The sequence below is a fragment of the Alligator sinensis genome, unplaced genomic scaffold (assembly GCF_000455745.1).
Source record: "Alligator sinensis unplaced genomic scaffold, ASM45574v1 scaffold360_3, whole genome shotgun sequence".
Classification (NCBI taxonomy): Eukaryota; Metazoa; Chordata; order Crocodylia; family Alligatoridae; genus Alligator; species Alligator sinensis.
Window position 1 is genome coordinate 2,314,578 of NW_005841977.1, and position 27,672 is coordinate 2,342,249.

Sequence of the window (27,672 nt, forward strand, 5' to 3'; positions counted from 1 at the left end):
CACATCTTGGACAGATAACCTGAATCTTGAATTGATGCAAATGTGGCCAATCTGGGTTTTTTGCTTTGCCATCTGGCAACTTCCTCATTTCTTTTTGTATATGTTTGTGAGTAAAACAGGGCACTTGCAATATTAGAGTCTGACACAAAGCCCAGTTCAAGGGGTCTTTCACTATTTTGGCTGATAAGCCTAAGAACTGGATGGGACAACAGGGAAGCAAGGGCTGGGAGTTATGTCCCACTTTGGTGTTAAAATCATCCAGCATCAGGATCGAGTGTGACATTTTCTCAATTACATTTTGGAGACAACTCATCTTTGAGCTTTACAGTATAGGGTTAACATCTTTAGGAATCTATTTTGGAATGCGGCATATATAATGTATTAATTCGTAGCCTTCCAGCTGATGAGTGACTTCTGCGGAGTTGGTGAATGCTCATTGTGTCTGCAGCATGTCTAGGTGGAATGTTTTGTCCCTTGTTTGAAGCTTTCCTTATACACACACACACACACCAATCTGATCTCACTTCAGTCCATTATTTTCCTCCCCCAGGTATCCATCTTCTTTATGATCTGCAAGATACTGGATGTTCAAAATATTTGTCCTCGCATTCTTTTAACGAACTTTGAGCTGTTTTTATGTTGTCAACATCAATCTTTTTAGTGTCCTCGCTTCGGTAACCGTCTTTTGCCAGGTGCCTTCATACAGCACCAGAAATCATCTGAACAGCCGTTTTTACTGGAATGGCAGCTGTATGAGGCAAAGTGGTTAGTCTTATGCTCAACCCTCCTCACTTTATGCTGGAACTAGCAGCCATGCACCATGATATAACATAATAAAATCTCTCTAAATGCTACACAGAGAAATATGAAAACAATATAACCTTCATCTAACTTCCTGTAAAGAACTCATGACAAGGATCAGGAGAAATATCTGTCTCCTATACCCTTCAAAGTTAAAATTTATGAGCTTTACAAATTAAGCCATTCATACATCTGTTTGCTACACAGCTGTCTGGGGTAGGAGCTCCCAGTGCCTATTGCATTAATTTAGCTTTTACTAGCTCCAAAACTTGATGTCCTAGGAGGTAAGGATCTCCATCTAATAAGATGATCACTTGCAAATGTTCAGATCCCAGGGCTATGCGCATGGTGTAAAAGTCTAGACTGAGAGATTTACTAACACTGGGAAAATCTTTAGGCAATGCTTGTCAGCAAATCAATCCACCTCCTTGGCATTCATCGCACTGTTATTGTCAGAAGTTCTTTAGGAGTGCTCTGGGAGTGAAAAAGAATAGTTGCATAGGAACTCAGATGTAAGACGCAAGAGCATTACTTGGTAACTCATGGCTAGGGAAGGAGGTAAGCAAGCTGCCTTGAAGGAGCACTGTGATTTAGGAGTTACAGCCAGGTACTCAAATAAGTGACTACACTGGGGTCTTTCCCCAAGTTTGCAGTTGATTTACTGTGCAACTGGACAGTCTTCTCTAGTGCCTTGCCTTATTTATCTGCATATGCTAATATCTACCTACCAGCTAGATCCAAAGAATAAAAATGCCTTCTGTGCTATACTCAGTTTCTAAGGTGAATTTGGGGGTCAAGGGAGCACCTGGAGAATGAAAATCCAAACAGAAGTGAGCAAAGACTGCTGAAATGACTTCAAACAACTTGTTGGAGATGCCAGGAACAATTATCTCAGGTGATTGAGGATGCAGTTCATCCTTTTCCTAACATGTGCTGCACCCAACATCAAAGTGATAATCTCTCCAGTTTAATATTTAAGTCAATATTTGCTCAAGATGAAGTTCCAAGGCCTTCTCAGCCATCCCATCTGTTCATAGCAATTCTCTTTGTCACGATGAGCACAGTAACCTACCTCACCTTGTAAACAAGGCTGGCAAATAAGATGGATGAAAATATTTTTGAAATGGCAGTTACTGTGAAGCGTGTCATCTCTGAAGAGCCAGTTGATAGAATGGGGGTGAAAATGAATCAAGATGAAAAATTATTAGTTACATTTTATTTTATAAAATCACCTCCCACAGGGCCAGACTGTGATTCCATGAGTTGCGTCATCCTCAGTTCTCCACCCCATCAACATGCAGGTCATACAAAATGTCGGGGGAAATGCCTCAGTGAGTTGGTTAGGACCTTCCTGATTCTGTTCAGCTGGCCTCTGAACAAATTGGGCCTTTGCCCACCCCTTACTCATTCCATCCCTGCTCTGTCCCAGACAACATGTCCTAGCCCTGAAGTAAGGGGGAGGATAGGGCCACGTCCATCAGCTTTCCACTAGGGAGAGTTCTTCTAACAAGGCGTGAATTCTCTATCAGTCATCTCCATCCACTTCACGGCTACACTTATGGTGGCATGCTAGTTGTAGTGGACAGATTCTAGCCTGTTGACTAGAGTCTTAAATCATACTGAAGTCATTGGAGCTACTTGTGGAACAAGGTGATGTTTTGTTACCTTTTGATCTGCCTCAAAGTCCATTAATACATTTTTTGTATAAGCTGAGCTCCTCTCAGCAGGGACCATCTTTCTTGATGGTATAGAAAGTAGCCACTATACATACCACCATGAATAATCAATTAAATAGATCATTATATAGGTCAATAGATATTATGAGATAGGAAAGATCTACAGGATTTTGTAGTCGATCCCAATCTCTGACCAGCTCCCTATAGTACATATTTGTGGCTGCTATTTAAAATTACTCAAAAGAGAGTTTTCATGACCTCCCTTGGCGGGCTGTTCCATGATTTCTAATAGAGTTCTTGGTTCAGTTGTTTCTGATAATACCTTAATATTCTCTCTTAACTTAAATCCAGTTTACACAGTTAATTGTTATACCCATTAAACAATTCCTGAACTTACTGTTTTTCATACCCTTGGTTTCCAGTACCTGAAGTCTGCATCAGCAGTTAACACAAAACATATTAAGGTACCGATATGGCATAAATTCATGGTTGAAATCAAGCTGATGAATTCTACTTTAAAACCAAGAATTTCCCAGGAGATCGCTGAAACCTAGAAAACATGAGCACTGCACAACAAGTACCATTAATTGCACTGCAGGTAGTGGGAGAATCCATAATCTTTTTGTGAACTTTTTAGTAACTTTATCCCTGCTACATTGATGTATTTTCAGTCAGAGACAGAAAATGTTTGGAAATAGCATGACAGGATATCAGATACAGCATATCAGTAAGTGCTGGCGTACACTGAAAACACAGGTGGGCAAAAAGTAACCTTAGCTTTTCAGGACTCTAACAAGAAACACCAGTGAAAAGGCAGTTTGAAATGATCAGGGCTTCATTTATTTGGATTAGAAGAAAGACTGTTTTCCAGTTCAGTTTCCTGGTTTGGTATTTATAAAGTAAATAAGAAGCAATCATCAATAACAGGCTGTAGCTGCCGGTCACTGTGGAGGAAGGGAAGTTTTGTTGATGATCATGACTGTATGGCAATATGCAGAGATGTGGCAATAAAGCAAGTTCTTCTACAGTGCCATGTGCTTGGAGCAACCAAACCTGGACTATTTCCTACTGAATATGATGACAAAGCACCCATCTACCATCAAACGCAGTGCTTTGACTGCCCCATAGGAGAACATGTGTAGCTGCTGTCAAATACAGAACAAAGTGAAGCAGCTTGAATTAAAAACTCTTTCACTGTGGAGAGAGCTCTACCTTGACAGTTCTCAGAAGCCTCTTCTACATGTTACATTTATGCTTTTATTAATGTGTTAAAGGTAGCATAAATGGCAATGTGCACACAATTTAAAAGCATCATTAGATGGCAAACCAGTCATACAAATGTTCTGCATATAACATATTATAATGGAAAATATATTACATGTAGAACATTTGTAAGGCTGGTTTGTTTGGCACCTTAAGTTGAACCTATGGCAGGTTCCATGACTGGGGCCAACCGTCAGCTGATTGTTAGCCCTGGCCTCAGACCAGTGGGCACCTGACTTTCAATTTTCTGATGCAGGGGGAACTCAGCTCATGATCCCAGGCTCCCCCCCTGCCCTGGCAAATTGAAAGGGTATGATCTGGATCTCAGCCCGAATTCCAAAAATCAAGCCTCCTGCCATGCCACACAAGTGTTGGGATCAGGGATCAGATCCCATGGCACTTTTAAATGAATGTGTGTAAGCAACCAGCGTCATTTCCATCTTAAAACATAAGGGCTAAATGCATACAGTCAAAGGCTAGGGACAGACATTACACATAAACTGGTTTAAGTGATCAGAAACTGATTTAAATCGGTAACAGAACAGATGTTCAGTGCACATAAACTAGTTTGAAAATGGCCAAAACTGGTTTGAAATAAACCTGGTTGAATGTAGTATCAGACTTAACTGATTTGTCTTAAACTGGTTTATGCAATCTTTGTCCCAGACCCCTTGCTGGTTTAAGTTAAACCAGACACCCCCAGCATCCCGGCATGCTCTCTGGGCTAGGTGGGACTCTCAGCTCCACAGCAGAGCTGGCTCCTCCCCTCTGCTCCTTGGCCAGAGCTCTGACAGACACTTGCAGGCACAGAACGTTTGCCTGGCTTTTCCCTTCTAAGCAAGGATTATTCTCCCCTCCTCTCTGCCTTATACAGACACCTCAGCATTGGCTAGCATACCGCATGCTGGCTACGATTGTGCTGTGGGAGATGACAGGCAGACAGGCTTTTTGGAGCTAATCAACAGGTAGCTTAATGTCCTTCCTTGGAAGAGCTGTTTAAGAAGGGCTTCATTAGTTAACATAGAGAGGCTTTGTTTTCTTAATGGGTTGATAAAAACTGAGTTAGAAGTAATAAACATCCCCTGCTGGGCTGCTGGGGGGTGCGGGGAGGAAATAATCACAGCGTTCTGCTGGGACCTGGCCATGCCCCGCTCAGCTCAGCCCTGTGGAAGCTAGGGAGGGCTGCTCTAGTGCCCCCCAGCTTCTAGCCCGAGTCACTGCAGGCATGTGCCTGCATGTCTGGGATGTCTGTCTGGTTACAAAATGAATTTAGCCTAGCCCGGTTAGACTAACCTGGAAAAATTGAACCAATTCAGGCTCAAGCTTTTTGAATCAATTCAGGCTCAAGCTTTTTGAAGGTCTGTCCCTAGCTCTCTGGCTGTGTATTCACTTCCTCTTCCTGCTGCCCCTGAGGTCTCTGGAATTTGCAGTCCAAAAATCACAGCAGCAGGACTCTGCGGAGTTGCTTATCACGTCTTCGTCCTGCTTCCAGATGCCTCTGGGATTTGTAGTCCACAGTTGTAGCCAATAGAAAGTTTGAGCAGGGGAAAGAACGTTTAACTCTCCTTCCTAGCCCCAGACCCCAGCTGGGGTTTGCCTGGGGGGCGGCAGTATCTTCCCCCTCCTCCCGAGGCTGGGCTGCATCCTCAGCCAGTCTTGCCCCACCACCCCCTTGTCAGCCAGCGCTTACTGCTCCAGGTGGTACTCCAAGAGATACCCCCTCTTCAATTGAACGGATCAAAGCAGGTGCACAAGAGCTGTGGGAGGTGTAGGGACTCTCCTCCCCCTATAGAGCAGGGCCAGACCACCAATGGGGACTTAACCATATATATTTTAATGAAACAACAGTACTGGGAACATAACAGAAAAGGGAATCCCAAGTCCTCCAGTCCTCTTTTACCTCTTCAAAACCCCTGGGCTAAGTCACTGCCAGCCAGCCTGTCACATCTGTTATGGCTTTAACCAGTTTCTGATCACTTAAACCAGTTTACGTGTAACTTCTGTCCCTAGCCTAAAATGTAGGAGCTGTCATTTATTGAGTCAGACCGTAGGTCCATTTTGGCCAGTATCCTTTGTGTCACAGTGGCAGGGAGTGGGCACTGAAGGGGAGAGTGAACCTTAATGGATCGGAAACCAAACTATGGACAGTTGATGACTTTATAATAGACTCAAACAGATTTTTTTAGGAGTTGTTTTTTTTCCTTTTCATCTGGCTTGGGTGTTTCAGAGAGAGAACCCTCTTTCAGCTTGTTGAACTTTCACATATGGCAGAAAGGGACTCTTAATATGTTGCTAGCTCTCGGATTTTATTTCAGACTCAATACAAGCACACCCGCAGTGTGTGGATGCACACACGGACACACGTTATGTGTATACTGTTTGCTGCTGACTTTCAGGGAGGCAAAAATGGTGCCATGTCTAAAACTGTGTTTTCAGCTTCCCTGCTGATCAGGAGGAACCGACAGGGTCCTCTGCTAAATCAGCAGCAGGGCAGGCACACTTCACAATCCAGTTTTCAAAAATTGGCATACAAGATAAATGTTCAATTATGCACTTAATTTGTACTCATAGATCAGTTAGTTGCTTGAGTAGTTAGATTCATTTTCTTATCTGTACATGGATGTATGCATCCAAGACTTCTAAATAGGGACCTACTGAATTGATAGCAGGAGTGGGGTGCGCTGTGGCTCCTTTAATCTTTCAGTTTTTCCCACCCCTCCTACCACTGCTGATTGGTGGAGAGGCCCCACGTATGGCTCACTCCTGATAAGCAGGGAGGTGAAGACTTCAGTTTTAATATGGCACCATTTTTGCCTCCTGCTACTGATTGGCTGAGGGGCCCCGGACGGCTCTGCTGTTTGCTGCTGACTGGTAGGGAGGCAAAAATGGTGCCATGTCTAGAACTGTGTGTTTAGCTTCTCTGTTGATCAGGAAGGAGCGGCAGGGTCCTCTGCTAATCAGCATCAGGGCAGGGGACAAAGGAATGAGGTAGGCGTGGGGAAACATGCATTCGCTCTCTACATTGGTCATGAATTCGGTAGGTCCCTACTTATAAAATATCACTTCTTTTCATAGTATGGAAGCAAAAGTTTTTTGAGATGAATAATTTTCAAAAATCCCTATCCTGACTAGGTGGAGGCAGCTACGAATTAGGAATTAAAAGTACAGTTGAATTGCAAAGTTAACATTGCTAATTTATTACATGTAGATTTTGAACTTCATTTCAAAATATTCATTTCATTTATTACAATAAGATTTGGAACTTCATTTCAAAAAGCTCTTATACACACAAGAAAGCCTAGTGTTTTATAGATCAATAGATCATGAACTTTAGGGAAATAGATCAAAAGAAGAGACTTTGTGTTGCCTAAAGTGATCCTTATAATTGAATTCCACTGTATTCTCTCTTTCAAGTGCAAAAACTACCTCATTGTTTCTTGTCAGGCAGGAGTCTTTGCTCTTGAGCCATCAGCTTTTCAAAGCATGTCTGTTCCCTTTGTATTAAAATCATTGCAAGTAATAACTAACCTGTGTCCACTGGCATTGGAGAAAGTAATCATTTTCTATATTGACAGCTTCATCAGTCATAGTAACAAATTGCCTTGGCTGCAAAGTTAGATTCAAGTTGGATCTGACTTAGATGACATTTCAGGGTTGTTAATATCTAGGCATTTGTTTTGACCAATTACACAGACAAAAGACAGCAATGAAAATTGGATGCAGATCTACATTTTTGCCACGTTTAGGATATTTCCAAGCCAGGGTTCTGATCCAAACCCATCTCTAGCTGTAGCATGTACATGCATTTATGCACATATGCAAGATGCAGACAAAGAGAAAAATGCTATAGAACAAGAACCAAGCTCCTGTGTAGAATAAGCCGTGTATAATTAATGAACGTTCTTATTCTTAAGTATACTAAAGCAGTGAAAATAAATTTCTGCTAAGCTGGACTCATTACCCCATTCTCTCAGACTTCTGCAAAGTAACATCTACTGCTGGTTAATTTGTGCAGGATCTTTGCCATATAAATTTGAAGGGAGATCTTCATGGGACCTTCTGTTTTAAGTATAACTAGTGTTCCGCATTTTCATTTTTTATTAAAAAGAAAAAAAAATTCTGGGAATTTTTCAGGATTTATCTTCCAAACATAAAATCCAGGTTGAGAATGGAATAAAAGGAAGAAAAGAAAAAAAAAAAAAAGTTTTAAACATCTCCTGGAGGCCCCGGAGTGGGGGAGCCGGGGTGGGGCCAGCCTTGGCTGTGCCCCCGGGCCAGAGGGGACAGAACCCTGGGACCCCTGTGACCACCCCACCAGGCGCTGCCCAGCTGGGGTGGGGCAGGGCACGGGACAAAGCCATTTCTCACCTGGGGGGCATGGAGAGGGGGTGGCAGCTCCTGCTGCTACACGGGTCACAGGCATGGGGAACATGTGAAAAATGGGTGTAGATCAGTAAAAAATGAATAACTTCAATTAAAAAGCAGGTAATTTAAATCAGTGACATTTCAGTAAAAACTGAAAATGTGGAACACTAAGTATAAAACTCACAAGTATGTTGGGCCCTAGGAAGGGAAGGGGTAAGTGCACAAGGGGTGGCAGGCTGGTAAAATCAAAGACAGTTCATCAACATGTGTTGTGCCAATGTGTCAGATATCAAGAGATTCTAAGCCTCATTAGATGATACTTCTATATGTGCACTGAGAGAGAAAAAAATTAGGCCCTGGGAGATAGGTAGCTATGAAAACTGAAAGGGTCATAGAAATAATTGTCATAATTTCACAAAAAGGCTTTCAGTGTATTAGCAGGAAAACTGACAGACAAGATAAGGTGGATATGTTGTGTGGGGAAGCATGCAGAACAGATTCAGTAACTCAGTAGGCCCTTAGTCTTACTCTTTATTCCACATCTGTCTTTAAACACTTGTCAGAGCTCCCCTTTCACTGACAGGTTTGGTTCTTTAACATTCATTCTTACACATATCTGAGACCTGATATTACAAAGTAGTAGGCAACAGCTTGCAGCATTAATAAGGGCTGTTCCTAGAGGTCATAGGACAAAAATGGCAGGGGGGGAGGGGGGGGAAGAGCCCTAATCCTCTCTCTTCCACAAAAGCTCTACTACAAATGTGATTACTCAGTAACTCCAAATTCAACCATGTTCTGAATTTACCCTTATGTTACATCACAGTGGAACCAAGCAATTCTTCATGGAATAACATGGAATGAAAGGAGAAACACATAATTTTGGAGGCATCTTTCCTTATTTGAATAGTGTTGGTCCAGGGATAGAGTATATTATTTCATTGTATACTGCATTCTCTAGGCAGATGGTTGACTTTGCTTGATATTAAAGCATGCACATGCAGTGTCTTTGGACAGAAGCCCTCAAAAATTTCAGTTGGTGGGAAGTTGATTTGTACCATTCATTAGACCTTATTTAATAAAATGTAGCAGTTTGTTAGCTAGGAGAACGCAGGTATGTAAGAGCTTTTGATCTTCCAGCTAAATATTATTAAAGTTCCAGGAGAGGAATGTCAAACAGTATCAATCAGGGGTGTGCGAAACGGGCGATGTCCGATTTGGAGTCGGCCCGAATCCAGGACAGTGATTTGATTCATTGATTCGGATCACTGTCCCCGATTCAATCCGGTTGAATCTGAATCTGAAGATTTGATGCCGATTTGGAGAATCAACGATTTGGCCATAGACACAGCTTTAAATGTTTTTGCTATATACCTCAAGGTACCAAGCACAGCTCATGAATGCGGCGATGCTGGGGCAGATAGAGCATCCCAGAGGACTGCAGGGGGGGGCCTGCATGCTCGGCGGCGAATCTGGAAGTGGACCAGAAATACTTCTGGTCCACCACCAAGCATGCTGGGCCCACCCCCATGCTTGGCGATCAGCTGTGGGGGGGGGCCCAGGGTGCCCCCCCAGACCTAGAAGGCACCAGTCGCTGAGCCGGGGGGGGTGGGGGGCCCTCATGCGCTCCCTGGTGGACCTAGAAGTGGGCCGGAAGTGTCTGGTTTGCTGCCAAGCATGCTGGGGAGCCCCCCACGCTCCTGTGGGATGTTTCATCCACCCCACCATCACTGGATTCATGAGCCGCCTGGTACCTTGAGGTATGCAGAGAAAACGTTTAAAGCTGTGTCTATATCCGAATTGCCGAATCTCTCTGAAACGATTTGAAGGGTTCTGATTTGATTTGGAGAGATTAAAAAGGGGCTCCTGATTAGATTCAGATTCAGAGATTCGGCCACCAAAATCGGGCCAAACTTTGCCCAGTTGAATCAGGGACCAAAGTTTTGCACAGCCCTAGTATCAGTGTAAATACAACTATGAACCAAATGGTTTACATGAGCCAAGCTTTTGTTCTATGTTGTTGCATCAGCTGATAATAGTACAGGGTCCTTTATTAATCACATTGTACTTCCAAGTGGATTCATGTTACTAAGATGCACACATGATCCAAAGAGATAGTTGATTCATGTGCAGTTGTTACTCTCTCTGTCATGACTCCAAGGATAGCTGGATGCAAACTCTCTTATGGTCTTTCACGCTATCAGTCACTTTCCCAGAGAAAAATTCCAGAGTCCAATCTCTGGAACTCTTGGTGTCTGCTGAAGTTAACAGGAGTTTCACCATTGAGTTCAATGGAAGCAGAATAATTTGCCCTTCAGTTCTCTGTGTACCTCATGCTTGGGAGAGATACTGGTATATTTTCCTGAATGCCAGCCTCACTGCTTGAATGCAGGCTGGTACTGGCTGTCCCCTGCAGCGTTATCAGACTATTTCAATCCATGCTATGGAAAACAAGTCTTTCACACACATTTTATCACAGAAAAATGATCGTTGCATTGATGTTAGCCCTTACCTGCCTAAAGACTGATTACATAGAAAGCATCATTTTCTGTTCTTTTTCTCTGACGCATTTAGTGTTCTTGTCAGCGTTTCCTCTTTGTAGGAGTCTGATAACATACTGAAACATTCTTATGGACATATTGCACAGCTCTAAAATTCACATCTCATCCAGGGTATCAATTCACTGTTAAGTAATGGCCAAAATGTCTGTAGCACCAAAGGATCCCAACGCACTTGGAGTCTAAAATACAAGCTATAGTTAGGGATCGCTTTATTCTGTCCTGAAATTAAGCCACTTCCTGGATGAAACATGACAGCTGTTTAATTGCACACCACAAAGATACATACCGTTTAAAACAGGAGATGAAGATAAACACCATATGCATTCATATTGTCACAGGGATTTGAAAAAGTCAGAATATTATTATGAGAGAGAGCATTTAAATCAGACACATGGGCTAATGTTTGTATTCTTACAAATAAAATAATTAAGAAGTTGTTAGCACTCTATGGTAAGGGCTCTTATTATTGATTAGGGCATAATCCACTTTGTAGCATGCTGGATAATAAACAGCAACTTAAGCTCATGTATTGAGACACATCAGTTGTTCAATACAAAATATGCTTTATGATCTCTTTGGTAATAGATATCAGATAGGATTGCAACACAGTATTTCTCCAGGAAGTTAGGTTTGTTGAAGGAGACTCCATAGTAAATAAGCCAAAGAACCTGCTAGAATATAATACATTTACAAATTAAAAATCAAGGAACTGCTACAGAAGTGCTTCGGCAAATAGATATTAAAATCTTTTCTACCTGTTGCTTTCGATAATGCATCCTTGTCAGCTTACGGCTAAATTGATTTCCTTAAAATAAAATATGCCTGTATCATGTACATCACTTCAGTTTATCATTTTAAGGTTGTCCCTAAATGCAGAAGTACTCATACATGTTTGCTATTGTAAAGTTCATTGATAGCTAAGCAATGCCTTGTGTTTTGTTCTTGCAGTATTGTTGACCCCTTCTCCTGCACTTCCTATATACACACCTTTTTCCAGGAAATACTTCAATGTTGTTCAGACAGTAGAACCTGAAAGGCTTTCAGGGGTTCTACTCCCAAGACCTCAGCTGGTAGGGTTAACCTCAACTGAAAAAAAATCATAACCTGATATGTTTGCAAAGTTTTATGTACACTTTTAAGAATAATCAAATGACATTTGGAAGGGATAGGGTGATGTAACCATCAGATACTCTCTTGAGAGTCTTCAGAGCTATTGACAGAATTGAGGTCTGCAATAAAAGGATGAGTGTGCAGTTCTATTCCCTGAGCATAAGGGAAGGTACAACCATGTCCATGTGTTTCCTTTGCCCTGCAGCTGCATCCCTCCCCATGTATCTCAGATGAACTTTATGATCCCTGTGACTTTGCTTCTTCACCAGCCCTTTCATGCAGCCTTCTGATTCTCTTTCATCATTACCATCATTCTTGTCAAATCACATTAAATACAAATAACATAAAACTAGAGAGATGTCCCCTGTGGTAAAATGAACCTCATGTAGCCTTCCCGCGTCAGCAGGATTATTCACAGATGGTGATTACATTATCATTGCCAGTGATGCTACTTATGCCACTATTAAAGCTTGTTACACCAACTCAGTGGCTTCTGGGAAATGAATAAAAGAACAAGTCAAAGAAAGGTGAAGCTGTTGTGAGTGCCAAAAATATCACCTCTTCTTTAGAAGTAAGACAAACGCCAATGAAAGCCACAAAGAACTTTCTGACCAAAGATGGAAAGCACTGGTTTACCCCATGATTGGACATAGGGGAAAAAATTGCTTCTGGTATTAAAGAAGGACCAAATCTGATCCAGCATCTATGAAACCCCTGAGCCTTGAGAGCTAGAGTCAAATTGATGGACTGCTCTTTACATTTGGTTGTTCCAGTTACCAGACAGTGTGTTAAGTGACTGTTCCTTCCTGGGGCTGACGCACTTTGCAAAGCAATTTCAATGTTCTCTTCGTTTCCAGACTTTTTATAAATCATGAGAAAAATGTCTTCCATCTTCTGAAGACCTGACACAACATATAGATTAATATGAATGCATTTACTAGAGAATTGGCTTCAAAACAGCTTCAGTTATTATGTCTCTGTCTTTCATAGTCTTCTCTCAGTGTCCCTGTTATTCTTGGATCAAAGCTTCCCAGGCTTCCTGGAGCTTTGCAGTTGAGCCTAAATCACTTTGCAATTGTTAGCCAATTTCTTGCTAAATCTGTCTCTGTCCAATCTTTGTCCAGTCAGCTGCAGCACAGAGTGCATGGAATTTATTGATTTTATCTTCCAGGAAGTGGAAGCATGGGAGTGAAGTGTGACACTCTTAAGTAGCTATGTTTAAAATTCATGCCTCCCCTATGCTGCAATGCAAAAATTGCAGCAAGAACGGTTTCATTACAGCTTATTTCTCTTCACTGCATTTTGAGGTATAAAAGATGCCTCCATTCTTATTCAATATTCAGCACAATTTAGAGCACAGTTCTACTTGCCAGGGACTTGAAGGGTGTTAGTAATTCATAGGCGTTTCATAGTTTGTAGGGTCGGAAGGGACTTGACAGATCATCAAGTCCGACCCCCTGCCATGGCAGGAAAGAGCACTGGTGTCAAACGACCGCAGCAAGGTGTTCATCTAGCCTCCTCTTAAAGACCCACAGGGTAGGAGCCAGCACCACTTCTCTTGTAATATTACAAGGAAAGAGGCTTGGAAACATAAGTTGCATTATACTGAAGAATCCTTTCTGAGCATGATTCATCTTGCAATCCTAGGATAGCCAAGGAGCCTCTCATGCCGTCTTAGAAGGGGTTCTGAGCAAGATCTTAAACACTATTGACCTGTGCCTAGCACAAAGTACAGTTGTGAGAGATGTTCGGAGATGCTGTTTCATGGTACCTGGATGACCAGTGATTCTTAACCAGAGTGCCACCACACCCTGAAGTGCCTGGAGATTCTTTCAAAGGTGCCATGCAATGTTAGCACTGGATGCCAACACGATTCACAGGAAGAATCCAGAGATTTAAAATAGAAAACCATAGTATCAAAAATATTCTGACTTCTTATGGTCCAACTTCTCTGCAACAGAAAAATTCCTCTATTATTTTTCAGAAGTCCAAAAACATGCGAAAAACAAAAGATAATTTTTTGAGGGTGCCTTGAGTCTAAAAAGGTTGAGAAACATTGGAATAGACAGAAAATGACCTATTGAACTATACCAAGCTGAACAAGAAAAGGCTTGACCTATTGAACTATATGAAGCTGAGAAAGAAAAGGCTCTTATTCACACACACATTGCCAATAAAAGCAAACCAACCCCCAAAATTATTAGCTAGGTCTCTTGGTATGTGTTGCAATCTTTTCTTTCGCCTTAAGATTTATTATAGTGGATTGGTACAAAGCCAGTCCATGGGCCAGATCCTGCGTGCAGGATCAGTTTGTGGCTTGGATCCCATATTGAGTTAATATGTGAGGTCGGTCCATGGGTGTGATCTAGCACACTGGCCTGGCCACACACTGGCACAATCTAGCACACAGTGTCATGTCATCATGCCTGCAGGGCTCCCTACAGAACTGGAAATTTGGCAGCAGGGGTGTGGCAATTAACAATGACACCGTTTTCTCGTGGGCCAAAACTGGCTTGCAGGCCAGTGGTCAAGAACCACTGTTCTAGTATCAAAGTCCCTTTTCCATACCATTAAATGCTACACGTCAAGTCTCTTTTTCCATTGCTGATTAAACCCAGAGGTATAGCAAGCTCATTGAGTGCCTGAGTTGGGAGAGCAGGGGGAAGGATATGCTGACCTTTAGACAAGGGTGGGGAAGCTTGGGTGGGGAAAAAGGAAGTCCTACTGGGCTGGGCTGCTGCTGGAGCTTCATGGCTTCCTGGGAGCTGATCCCATTTGCACCCCCTTCTCTCCACCCAGATACATACATATTGTGTGTAGGGCTGTGCCTGGTCTGGAAAGGCTCTTTGAGGGAAGGGGGGGAAAAAAAGAGGGGGAGAAATAAGCACCATTCCATTTAACCCATTCACCCTCCACACTGCATTTTGAAGCACCACTCTGCCCAACTCTTATGACTGGGCAGGGGCAGTGCATGCCTGCCCCTGCCATAGCAGAAACTTACAGCAAAGGGAATTCTGGTGCCTCCTTATAGTCAGCACCCAAAGCTTTGATTGTACTGAGTACACTGGAAATAACCTGTGCGTTTTAGATTATATTTCTACATATATCTTTTGTGGTGTACGGAGAAGTTAATTAGAATAAACCCCTGCTGCTGGTGGGACTTCCACAGCAACAACGAGAAGAAAGCCAGTCTCAATTTATCTGTTTCTAATGCATCACATTAAAAAACATGGTAGTTATTCAATGTAAATAGCTTTGTTCTTCATGATGATGAGGAGGATAAATTGCATTTAGAAACAAGCTCTTTCTGGTTAATTCTGTGCCATCACATTAACTAAATGTGATTAGAGTTTAAAATGTCCTGGCATTCACTAACATGTTTTAACACAATGGTTCTTATTCTGCATAACTGCAAAGTGATGTTGGATATCATGCTTTGTGACAATATGTTCCATCTGTGTAGAACAGGCTTTACAAAGGTGTTGTTTCTCCAGCTCTGGCTGGTTCAGCATAAATTAAAAAAAAAATCATCTTTCTTCTTTCTGTTGTTCACCACAGGAAAAAGTAGGTTGGAGCATTATGGCAATTAGGAACCCTGAAGGATTTGATGGAGTGAGGTTTGATTAGTGAAAAAATCTCTGACCGCATCCTGACAAGCGTGCATGTGCAGGGGCGTGCGTTTCCCATGGGACAAATAGTAGTGGCATGTATTTGTGCCGCTGCTCTTTATCCCAGGGCATGCTCCTGCATGCACGCTCTGATGTGCGGCAAATTGACGTGAGTGGAGTAGAGGAGGCTGGGCCCAGCACCTGTGTTGGCCCCAGCAGCCTTACTTAGGGTCCTGGGGCAGCAGCAGTGCCAAGGGCTGCTTGGAGCCTGCCTGGCAGCCAGAGCATGGTTCAGCTGGCCAGGCTCCATTTCTGGTGGTGCACGCTGCTGCTGTGTACACTATGCCACTTTTTTTAGGGGCTTTTTTTCTTGTTGTGACACTGGGATCTTCTGTTGTCAAAAAACCCTGCTGCACTGCTAATTGCCAGCACGGCAAATGTGTGCATGTATGTCACATGTGGTTTGCAGTGCCACAAACAGCTTTCAGGCACTGCAAACCGCACGTGTGCGCTCATCTGGACGTGCGCTCAGAAGCTTGCCTCTACAGTTGTGTCATGAGGAACATAGAAATTGGGGAAGAGAGTAGAACATCTTCCATTCTAGATCAAATGGTAATTATACCAAGGGGGTAACTTCAGAAACAAAGGGTCAAGGAACAAAGACCATAGACCATTCTTACAGTCTGGGAGAGTCCTGTAGAGCAGTGACTCTGAAAAAAATTTCAGCATGCGTAGTGAATAGATAGCCACCTTAGTGAATTGGCCCCTTGGCTGGGGCCAAATGAATGAATACAGTCCTTCATGGTTTAAGTATAAGAGTGGCCAGTTAGGAAGGTTATTTTACCTAGTGGAATACTGTGGCCAGTTCTTGTATCTAAAAGAGAATGGTGAGAAACTGGAGATGGTTTAGAGAAGAGCCATAAGAAAAATGAAAGTTTTTAAAAACCCACCTGATAGTGAGGCACTCAAGGGCCTCAGTATATGTTATAGAGAAGGTTAAAGGGTGACAATCTAAGAGTACTTCCTTGGAAAACACAAAAGTTGACAATAACTGGCTTCTTCCATCTAGTAGACAGGTATATAACATAATGAAGTGACTGAAAGTTAGAACTAGAAAAAAAAAGTCATACCAAGACTAATCTACAGATATTTGACAGGATAATTAACCACTGGAATAACTTACCAAGGATTGTATGATTTTTTATAGAATATCTATCAAAACAGAACAGAATAGTCTATCAAAACAGTCTCTTCTGGCTTCAGGACCTATGACTCTACAAACGAGGCTCTGCTTCTAAATCCCAAGCTTTCCCAAACCAACCATCAAATCAAATTTACAAAGCTCTAAGGAGCCTTTTACTTGGTTTTCCATGCCAGAAATGCTAGATTTCTATTCTCCCAGCCTTGGGAGCTGAAAATTGGCACTAGGGACTGGACCTATGCTTCGAAGGAGCACTAAGGTTGAGTACAGACAGTCAAAAAGCCCAAGGCTGAATCGATTCAATCTTCACAGATTAGTCTAAACTGCATTGATGGAACTGATAAGCAAGTGAACAGACATTCACTTTTGTGGAAATGCAGCCACAGGCCTGCAGCGGCCCAGGCTAGAAGCCAGGGGGAGTTAGAGCACACCGCCATGCTCAGCTGGAGCAGACAGCATGGGCCAAGGCTAGCCTGCCCACCCTGCAGGCCTGAGAGGTTGCCGGGGGGGAGTATCCGGAAATGCTGGGGGATTGTGAGTTAACAAAAATCTGGAGCGGGGCTGGGACAGAAATTCAATAAACCAATTATCTAAAGACTGATACTACATCCCTCCAGGTTTCTCTTAAACCAATTTCAGCCATTTTGAAAGTGGTTTATGTGCACTGAACCTCTGTAGTGTCACAGATTTGAACTGATCGCTTATACCAACTTGTGTAATTTCTGTCCCTAGCCTAAGAGTTAAGAAAAATGGTCAAGGATCCTACCTGGTGGTTTATTTCCCATTGAAAGGGTGTGTAACAGGCAAAACAGTGCATTGCATAGAGCAAACCAAAATGACTAAAACATTGTATTGTATGCTAGCTCATGTATGCTAGCTAGTTCTAACCACAGTTTGAACTTTACTAGGAATTAAATCATAATTGTTCCATCAGTGCACTGCAGTCTGGTGAGTTTTAATAATGTAGTTGCCTGAAGATCCAAGGTTTGCCTTTTTAGTGATACCGAAAAAATGACATGTTCAACTTTGCCACCATAGATCAAGTACCTTAGGAGCTGACATAGCAACTGTTTGTGATTGGCGAGAACATAAGGGCTCTATAGTTGTATAGCTTCATGTCTTAGAGAATCTCTTAGTGGCTACAGAACACATTTCCGGAACTGACCCAGAGATAGGACTGTATATATGTGCTATTCCCACTGACTGGATTCTGATGATGTGACTAACTTGAGAGAGGGGAGATATATTTAATAAAATCCCACCAAATCGTCCTGAAACATGTTTTGCAACTTTGGGAAAAGGAGAGCATAGGAAAGTGAAAGGGTGAGTTGAAAGGCAAATGAAATTTTGCTATGGAAAAAGGAACTCACAGCTCTACTCCGGAGCATTTCAAAAGGCTTCTGTAAAGAGGAGCTAATGTCGTTATTAACTCAGATTTTTTCTGCCCTTATTGGGCAAGGGGCAGGGGAGGGGGTAGATTTAGACCTAAGAGGCTATTTTAACATTATTTCTTGGTGTTGAATGACAGGTAAGCTGGAGGTCATTTTCCGATTAATCATCTCTGTATTTTCTTTCCTTTCTCCCCTTGCCCTCTCACTGTCTGTCTTTTTCCCTTCTGCACTTAAAGTGGCTGTTCCTCTATCTCCAAGTTCCTCCTGCTGTTCTGCAATAGACCAGTTCCTGTCTAACCATGAACATGCTCTGTAAGTCTTTTATTTTATTACTGTAGCACCGTGTGTATGTTTGTGTGTGTATTTATTCTTCATTGTAATGCACTTTTTACTTTCCCTTGCTGTGTGGGTCATCATGGGTGGGGTGGAGGAGGAAGAAACTCCAAATATATCCTGTCAGGAATTGACCTCAGAATGTCAAGAGTGTTACTTCCTATATGTAAATCCTATTATTGCTAGCAACACTCTTTTTGTAGTGGCTGTGCTGAGTTTTAGGATTATTATTATTTATAGTCATTGGTTATTTCTAGATACTATACAGACAAAAAAACATGACCAGGCATTAAACAATAGGCTGGTATTTAACTGCAGACAAAAACAATGAAGCCCTATACATCCTGCCCTATATCCAGGGCATAGGTTTCTCTAAACCAGAGGTTCTCAGACTTTTTCTTGCATATCCCCCTCCAGATTTACCAGCTGCTTGTGTATCCCTACCAGCATAAAATATTTAATGTAATGTAAAGCCTTAAATGCTAATTATTAATATAATGAAAATTAAATCTGCCATTACACAATTTCTCCCATGTACTCCTGCCCCCCCTCCCCCAAAAAAGATGTCTTGTGTACCCTCAGAGGTACACATACCACAGCTTGGGAACCGATGCTGTAAAACCTTTGGATCTGCAAACTTAATGCTTAAAGACTTCACTCAGTAAAAATAACCGAGTTTCTTAATTTACAGGGTTCAGTGGCAGCTGCTAGGGACACTTCTGCCAAAGGCAGAGACTGATCAATCTAATAATATCTTAGTTGCCACCTGGTGGGAAGCACCCTTTTCCAAAAAGAAAGGGTCACCAACTCCTGCTAACAACTCTTTTGCCTTCTGTGTACCCTCGGTACCAGTAGCATCAGGAATAAACAGCATAAGGCTCCTACAAATGCAAGGGCTTCTGGGCTCTTCACCCAAATCAGCTAAAATGAAGGACAGGAAGGAGGCAGAAAGCATGAGACTGGCCACTTCTTTGAGATACCTTAAGTTGCATCTGCAAAGGGACAGGGACTGAGGCTCACTTAAAGAGAAGAGTGCTATGCTGGAATGGGGCAAGGCACACCAATAGTCATGAGAAGGTTGTTTCCATACTCAACACTTGAACAGAACTGACTCAGAAGCAGATTCATATTTCAGGTTATAAGTGTGAACACCCGACCAGACCTGTGCAGTCTGCCATGGGTGACAGGAACTCCTTTATCAAGAGGTTATCTGAAAAAGAAAACAATAAAGGAGAGCTTTCCTCTCTCAAATGCATCTTATAACAAGCCTTAGTACTGTTGTCATCCCCTTAAACTTCTCAGAACAAATGTCCACATGGAAAGGCCTTGTCTTGCTAGTAACTCTGCTGAAGATCATTATTCCTGGAGAGGATTTCACATCTCCTCATGCAAAAGAATCCAGCCAGCAATGGTTGCATTAGGAAAAGCAGAAGCATTGTCCTGGTAGACTGCCCCCCTCCCCCCAACAGAAACCCCCATTTTAACCCCATTGCAAAATGTTTCTATCATAGGGAAGAACAGCTTCCTTTTAGTTGGCTTTCAAAATAAAAACGTGGTGATTTTTCTCATGAAAAGGATATGCTTTCCAACTTGGATGTAGTTTTCTGTGTGAGCAGCAACAGTTTGCATCATGAAGCACCAGCAAGAGTCCAATGCCACACTGATTGCAAACAGCGCTTTAAAATAGTGAAAGGATGTTGGCAGGTTTTGGATTAACATGTTTTCCATGAGTACTTTTTATCCTGATGGTAGGTGTTGCAGCTAGATTTTAAATAGCAGCAAATAAAAAGCCTGTTTCAGTTGGATTTTCTTCTTACAGTCCCTGGGTGTCTAGCCATTGTTGTTGTACTTTATAGTGAATTAGAACAATTTAATTAAAATTGTTTGAACACAGTAGAGCAGAAGTTAGCTGTCAGAATTTCTAGCTCTGCCTTATGTAGTTTTTCCTAGCAAGGAGAAAGGTAAAGATAAGGAGAGCACTGTGGACCACGGAGTTGTGATTATAATGCAAGCTGCTTTCTTGCTCTGTTGAACTTTCTTGACTTTCTTTGGAAAAGTTCCTCTGGAGAATTTGAGTGAAATCATCATTAAGAGAGGAGAATTATTTCACAAGAATTTTAAGCATAAATAAAGGAAAACTTAGGCTGAAAATGGATGTTTTTCCAATTGTGAGAATATGCATTAGGTGGTAGAACAGCCTCGTGGAGAACAATGGAAATCCCAAACATTGACTATTGAGAGGTGGATTGCTTAAGCACTAGAGCAGGAAATCATGCAGTAGTGAGAAAGGATGGGCAAAAAAAGGGGACAAGCCTAGAGATGACAGTATTAGTATTCTCTCTTTAAACTTGCAGGATTGACTTTGCAAATCTTTTAAGAACATTTTGCCATAAAGTCCCACTAAATTTCAGCATCTGTAATCCTCAATCACTGCTGTAACATTCTGGACCAATGACCTTTAAAGGATTACAAAAAGATAGCTGGGCATACATGAATAACTGGACTCTTTGCTCTTCAGAATACAAATAACTGTTTTATATAGTGCTTCACAAGTTCTGGCTATTGTAGAACATTCTCCAATTAGTGGCTCAGCTATTTAGAACTATAGCCAATTGCTTAGGCCTTGCTCCAAAATATTCCCTTTAAGGAGATTGTGTTCAGATCCACTGCCTGAACTTCTAAATTCACATCCCGAGAGGGTGAAAAGGTACTGATCTGAATCCACCAGCTCTGCCAGTCCATTTCACAGACAGGTAAAGGGGCAAGTGTGTCAAATAAATTTGTAATTATTAACTTAGCTTAGTTCTACTTTGCACAAAGATTTAAATCAGATACTTTACTTCCTTGCAGTGTGCTTAAGAATTTCTGTCCTCTCATATACCACAACAAATAGCCGTTGAATTTGAACAGCATTTACAGTCACATGTGATACCTGAGGAGCCGTATTATTCGGTTTCACTGCCAATGATTTGGGTAAAACCTCAAGTAAGAGTTAAAGGGAACCTGCAGCCAAAGTTTGGAGTTCAAAACCCTTTAAAGAGAACATGCCTTGTCCTTCTCTGCCATCCGTTACCTCAGGGGAAAGGAAAGAACAACAGAAAAAGAAAAAAGACCTTTTTCAGCTGTAGTTTAAAGAGAACAGCAGAGTTTTCCCTAGTCTAAGTAAGTACAAGCTAAGAACAAGCAGGTCTCAGCTGGCATAGCTATTCTATTAGCACTCCTAGAAGTAGCTGTTTTAATGCCTCCACATCACCTACTAGATGCTAGCCTTTCTACTGAATTCTGATAGAATAAATATATATATACACTGATATTAGCAACAACACAGCTTTCTTGCACACCATCAACCCTTCCCCCCCAAGCTTTTTACCATCACCCCTTTCCTTGCTCTTTTATTTCCTTCCCCCAGCAATCAGGCACCTGCTGACAATGAGGCTCATTAACATGTTTTCCTACAGCATCTGCTACTCCACTGTCTGGATTAGTGCATTGCATGACTGGCTTTTTGCGGCAAGAGTTTTAACCATTTCCTGGCAGACCCTGTGTACAAGCACTTTCAGCTGTAAGTGACACTAGGCTAGATTCACTAAGGCAGAGGTGGCCAACCTGTGGGACTAGTGCCACAAGTGGCATAAGCAGTCTTTTTGTGGCGTCAAACAGATCAGAGAGAAGGCAGGCAGCACAGTGGCAAATAGTGCAGGGAACAGAAAGCAGAGCAGCAGATCAGGCAGAGGAAAGGGATCAGAGTGGCACTTAGGGGGGCATAGGGCTTAATTTTGTGCGGGCCGGGAGCGACCCGAGCCCTTTTCGCGCTGCACGCGGGCTGTGGCCAGCAGCCCGGGCACGCCGGGGCGGAGAGGGAAGGCCTTCGAGCTGGAATTAGGCACGGACGCGTAGCAGTAGTTTAAAAGATACTTACACCGAGATGGCAATGGTGTAGGCTGGAAAACTTGCTTAAGTTGCGGTTACAGAGAGAAAAGAAAACAAAACACGAACCTGCAGGGCACGAGGGTACGTCGCAAAGGGTTCCGGCGACGGGAAAGTAAACCTGCAGGACTCGAACCCGGGTAGAAGAGCTCTGGAGTCGTCCGGCAAGGACTCACACGAAGTTTGCTAGGCTCTGTGGGTCCGGTTCGTTGCGCGCGGGAGGGGATACGTCTAGGAATCTATCGGCGACGGGGAGAGGCTAGAGGTTGATCAGACCTCTGTTGCCTGCTTGAAATGCACTGGGTCTGTAAGGATCCGCAGCGCTTAGAGATCTTCACACAGCGTGAAGTCTCCTCCTCCCTTGTTCGTGGAGTCCTCCAACTTGGGCGGAAACCACTCAAGCCTCTTATACGGCTAGCAAGCCAATCACTAGCCGCCACGTGTGAATAATTTAGAACTGGCCAATAATGGGACTCGAATTAGCATACAAATGGCGGGAACTCTTTTCAAAGCGCATTTCTGTGCTGCAACAAAGAAATGCACCCTGCAAAGGAAGCTTCAAATTGGTGGGAAACTCGTTCCTTGCACCGGCGTTCTCTTTTGCAGCAGAAAACTCCACCGTGCAAGGAAGCTGCAATTTAGCGGGGACAATTTAGCAGTGCCGAAGCGCACACAAACAAAAATCACACCCTTTGGGTTGTGACAAATTTGTGGCATGCTTACCCAAAAAGTTGCCCCCATTGCACTAAGGAAATTAGACATCAAAGTGTGTAACGCTACAGTGCCTAACTTTTAAGTGCTTAGCCACGTACTGGAAGCCATGGCTTCAAGTTAGGTACTTGGGCTCCCTGTACCATGCATGGAGAGAGAGTGATACATGTAAGAATGGGATTCAAACAAGTCAGTACTCTGGCAGGGAGATACCTATTTGATCCTAGAGGAAATGCTGAAAGAGGGATGGGCTGCAGATAGGGGTCTTCATCAACTATGAACTTTCTCTTGGAATTGATTACATAATCAAGGTCAGTCCTTCCTCACAAAATACAGCTGGTTATGGTTCTCACCCCCTTTTGCTCAGCAGCCTATTGGTTAGAGCACTCACCTGATACAGAATCAGAGGGTTGAGAGGTACATCAAGGGTCAAATAGTCTAACCCTCTGCACAAATGCAAGATGCCCTATTCCTAACCTGTCCCAACAAACTGCTGCTTCTTGTAAACCTCCACTGAAGGAGATGTCCACTGCTTCCCTCAACAACTTGTTCCATCATCCTACAGTTAGGATATTTAACTATTCATTGGAGTAGTGACTGGAACTTGGCTCATGCCTGGAGTGTGCCTTACCCACACTCATTTTTCTATGAGGACAGAAACAGCTTAACCAGGAAAGATTGAGAGAGCTCCCTATTGTAGCCTGCAGGTAGGGCACTGGAGATAGGAGTTCAACTCTAACCAAGGGGGATTAGAAGCCTCATGTCCCACGTCAGTGTGTAGCCTTTAGGTAGTGGCTTGGACATGCTTTGAGTATGTTTATAGGCCCCGCAAGTGAGATTTTGGGAGAAACCCTAGTTTGTGAATCTCAGTGGGTACTAGTAATGATCTGTGCTCCTCACTATTCATTATGGTCAGGACCTAGATGCTTATGCATATTCAGGTACCTAATGGACTTTACTGGACACTGCTGAAGTGAGCTGGCAGCTGAGCAGCAGATCTACATATGAGATGACACAGTACCCTAAAAGGTATTGTTAGGTACCTTTTTTATTTGATTTAGTCTTTATTTTCATCTAGAAGTTGCTGGTAAAATTCCTAATAAGAGTTTTTATACCTCCTTCCCTCACTCTGGTATCTCCTCCACTGTCATTTATATTAATTTCCTATTAAATGAACACACAGCTTCACAGAGAACAGTGTAATGTGTCCATTGCTTCATTGTGTGTCATCATCATGCTTTGGGTTTTTTACAAGCTGCTCAGCTGAAGAGATGAGAGCATTGCATATATTCGTGTGGCAGGATTTTTGATCCTCAGTAAAAGCCAAAAATAATCTGCCATCTCCAGTTTTATCTGCTCCTGTCTCGGTTCACAATAGAATAATTGTATCCAGGAAGAAAAGTAAAGATAAACTGAAAAATTCTCAAATCATATGATCCTCTGAGACTTGATTATGCAACCCTGACACAGGGTTATGTAACCCTGGCTTTTCGCGTCTACTACATTTGTGTATTTTTGGGGGGAAGGTGGGTGGGAATCCAATTCCGTCAGCACAGAAACCAAATTAATATATATCTTGATAATTTCATTGAAGGGGGACTGGAAACACACTTATGCTTTTCTATATTGTTTCCAGTAAGAGATTTTTTTCTTTTTTTAAGGTTAATTCCAATTTTAACAAATTTATAGAATCATGGAATCATAGAAAGTGAGGGTTGGAAGGGACCTCAGGAGGTCATCTAGTTCAACCCCCTGCTCAAAACAGGACCATCCCCAACTAGATCATTCCACCCAAGGCTTTGGCGAGCCAGGTCTTAAATACCTCCAAGGATGGAGCTTCCACTACCTCTCTGGGTAACCTGTTCCAGTGCTTTACTACCCTTCTAGTGAGAAAGTTTTTCCTAATATCTAACCTAAACTTCCTTTGCTGCAACTTGAGACTGTTGCTCCTTGTTGTGCCACCTGCCACCACGGAGGACAGTCTAGCTCCATCCTCTTTTCCTCTTTCAAACCCCACTTCAGGTAGCTAAAGGCTGCTATTAAATCCCCTCCCAGTCTTCTCTTCTCTAGACTAAGTAAGCCCAGTTCCCTCAGCCTCTCCTCAGAAGTCATGTGCCCCAGCCCCCGAACCATTTTTTTTTTGCCCTCCCCTGGACTTTCTCCAACTTGTCTACATCCTTTCTGTAGTGGGGGGGCCCAGACTGGACACACTACTCCAAGGCTAGGGACAGACATTACACACAAACTGGTTTAAGTGATCAGAAATTGGTTTAAATCTGTATCAGAACAGACATTCAGTGCACATAAACCAGTTTCAAACTGGCCAAAACCAGTTTGAGATAAACCTGGTTGAATGTAGTATCAGGCTTAACTGATTTGGCTCAAAATGGTTTATGCAATGTCTTTCCCAGACCCCTTGCTGGTTTAAGATAAATCAGACACCCCCAGCATCAGGACATGCTCTCTGGGCTGAGTGGGGCTCTCTGCTCCAGAGCTGGGCTGATCCCACCCCTCTGCTCTCTAGCCCTTAGCAGAGACAGTGGCGGGCATGGCCCCATTAAGGCAAAGTGGGCAGGGAGGGGGTAATTCTTCCCTGCTTCCCCTCTTCCCCACCGCAGCTGCAGTCAGCCTGTCTCCCGGTGTTTGCCAGGGAGCAAAGGGGATGGGGCTGCAGTGATGGCCCCTGAAGCTGGCAGATCCTGGCTGCAGAAAAGGGACAGAGGGCAAAATTAACCCTTCTTCCTGCCTCCTTCACCTTAACAGAGCCATGCTGGGTAGGTTGTCATGCAGGGTGGGGAGGGGGGCTCTGTTCCATTCAGGGGGGCTCTTCCCCCTCCTCCTCTCAGGGTGGGGAAGGGGACTCTTCCTCCTCCTCCCCTTCACCTTGCCACCATGGGGCTTGGGGTGGGGGAGGCTCCATGCAATGCTGCCCGGCCCCAGAGTGGGGGCAGGGGGAGGCTCTGTTCCATGCTGGGGGGAACTCTTCTCCATCTTCTTCCTCCCCACAAAGGGGCAGTGGGAGCACAGAGCTCAGCTGGGCAGGGTGTGGGTATGAGGGAGAGTGGGGGGTGTAGGGACCCACTCCCCCCATGGCATGCAGCTCCTGCTGCCTGGCAGCAGCAGCAGGTGAGGAGGTCAGGATGCTCGTGCCTGGCACAGGCGCGGCTCTGGCCAATGGGGGAAGCACTGGAGATAGCTGCTTCCCCCACTCCCTGCTGTGCAGGTCCCACACTCTGTCATGAATGGAGGGACTCTTGCTTCCCGGTAGAGTCCAGCGCAGGGCTTCCCTTCTGCGAGTGTGGAGCTACAGGCGTGGCATGGAGCTGTGGGGATAGAAGCAGCTGCATGGGGCTGCGCTCCTCACCCCCAGTGCAGCGCTGGCTGCCTCTATCACAGGGGCTCCACACCATGCCTGCAGCTCCGCACTCACAGTGGGGAAGCCTGGCATTGGACTCTGCAGGGAAGGAGGGGCAGGGCTCCCTCCACTCCCAGAAGAGTATGAGATGTGCACAGTGGGGAGTGGGGGAAGCAGCTGGCTCCAGTGCAGGGCTTCCCCTACTGCAGGCTCAGGCTCAGGGAGCAGAACCACAGGGATAAGGCAGGCTCTGCTCCCTCTCCCTGCACAGCGCTGGCCAGAGTTGCGCCCTGTGCTGGGCATGAGCACCCTGACTTCCCCCCTCCTGCTGCTGCTGGCAGCTGGGGCTGCATGCCATGAGGGGAGTGTGTGGGGGTCCCTACACCCCCCATCACTCCCACATCCACACCCTGCCCAGCTGAGCTCTGTACTTCCTCTGCCCCTCTAGGGGGATAAGGAGGAGGGGGAAGAGTTCCCCCTAGCATGGAACAGTCTCCCCCTGCCCGGGGGGGGGGGGGGGGGGGGGGGGGGGGAGGGGTCCTTAGCAAGGGGAAGAGTCCCCCTCTGGGGCCAGGCAGCCTCACAGAGACCCCCCTCACCACCCCACTGCAGGGGCAGGAGGAGAAGGGGGAAGAGCCCACCCAGCACTGAACAGGGCCCCCCCCACCCAGCCCCATGGCGGTGGGGGAGACGGAGGAGGGGGAACACGGCCGGGCGGCCCTATGCGCCCAGATTGCTCACGGCTGTCAGGGAGCTGCTGGGGTGGGCATGCCAGGGCCTGGCCACCCCCCCAGCTCAGATTCCCTGTGAAGAGAGGGCTGCTTTAGTGCCCCCAGGCTTCTAGCTTGAGCTACTGCAGGCACGTGCTGAACATCTATCCACTTGCAAACCAATTCACTCTCTGCAGGTTAGACTAACCTGCAAAGACTGAATCAATTCAAGCTCAGGCTTTTTGAATGTCTGTCCCTAGCCCAGATGTGGTCTCACCAGTGCTGAATAGAGAGGAATAATCACTTTCCTTGTTCTGCTGGCAATACTCTTACCAATGCAGCCTGGTATATCATGAACCTTCTTGGCAACAAGGACACACTGTTGGCTCATATTCAGCTTTTTGTTCACTATAACCCCCAGGTCCTTTTCTGCTAAGTTTTTATTATTTCTCATTTAAATGTGGACAGAGCGATCTTTTGACCTAAAGCTATTTGATTTTCTATTTCACCTACAAGGGCTTAGAGAAACCTAGGAGCTAGGAAAGGTACATGAAATGTACAGAGAATATCTCAGGTCAGATTCTCTGATCTGGCTGAGTTTTAAGTCTACAGGCAGTGAAGGGAAATGTCTTTATGACCCCTGGATGAGGCCTGCACATGGTT

The 27,672-nt window shown here is 44.1% G+C and overlaps 1 protein-coding gene across 2 annotated transcripts in view; it reads left to right on the plus strand.

Annotated features, from left to right (window-relative positions):
• HTR4 (5-hydroxytryptamine receptor 4) overlaps positions 1-27,672 on the plus strand; it is a 252,924-nt gene that overhangs the window by 177,126 nt on the left and 48,126 nt on the right. The window contains exon 7 of one of the 2 annotated variants that reach the window (XM_025200897.1): positions 18,210-18,285. The exons of the other annotated variant lie outside the window; for it this stretch is intronic. Coding sequence (XP_025056682.1) covers positions 18,210-18,270 — 61 coding nt within the window. The 3' untranslated portion in view covers positions 18,271-18,285. The remainder of the gene's footprint in view (positions 1-18,209; positions 18,286-27,672) is intronic. 2 annotated transcript variants of the gene reach the window in all.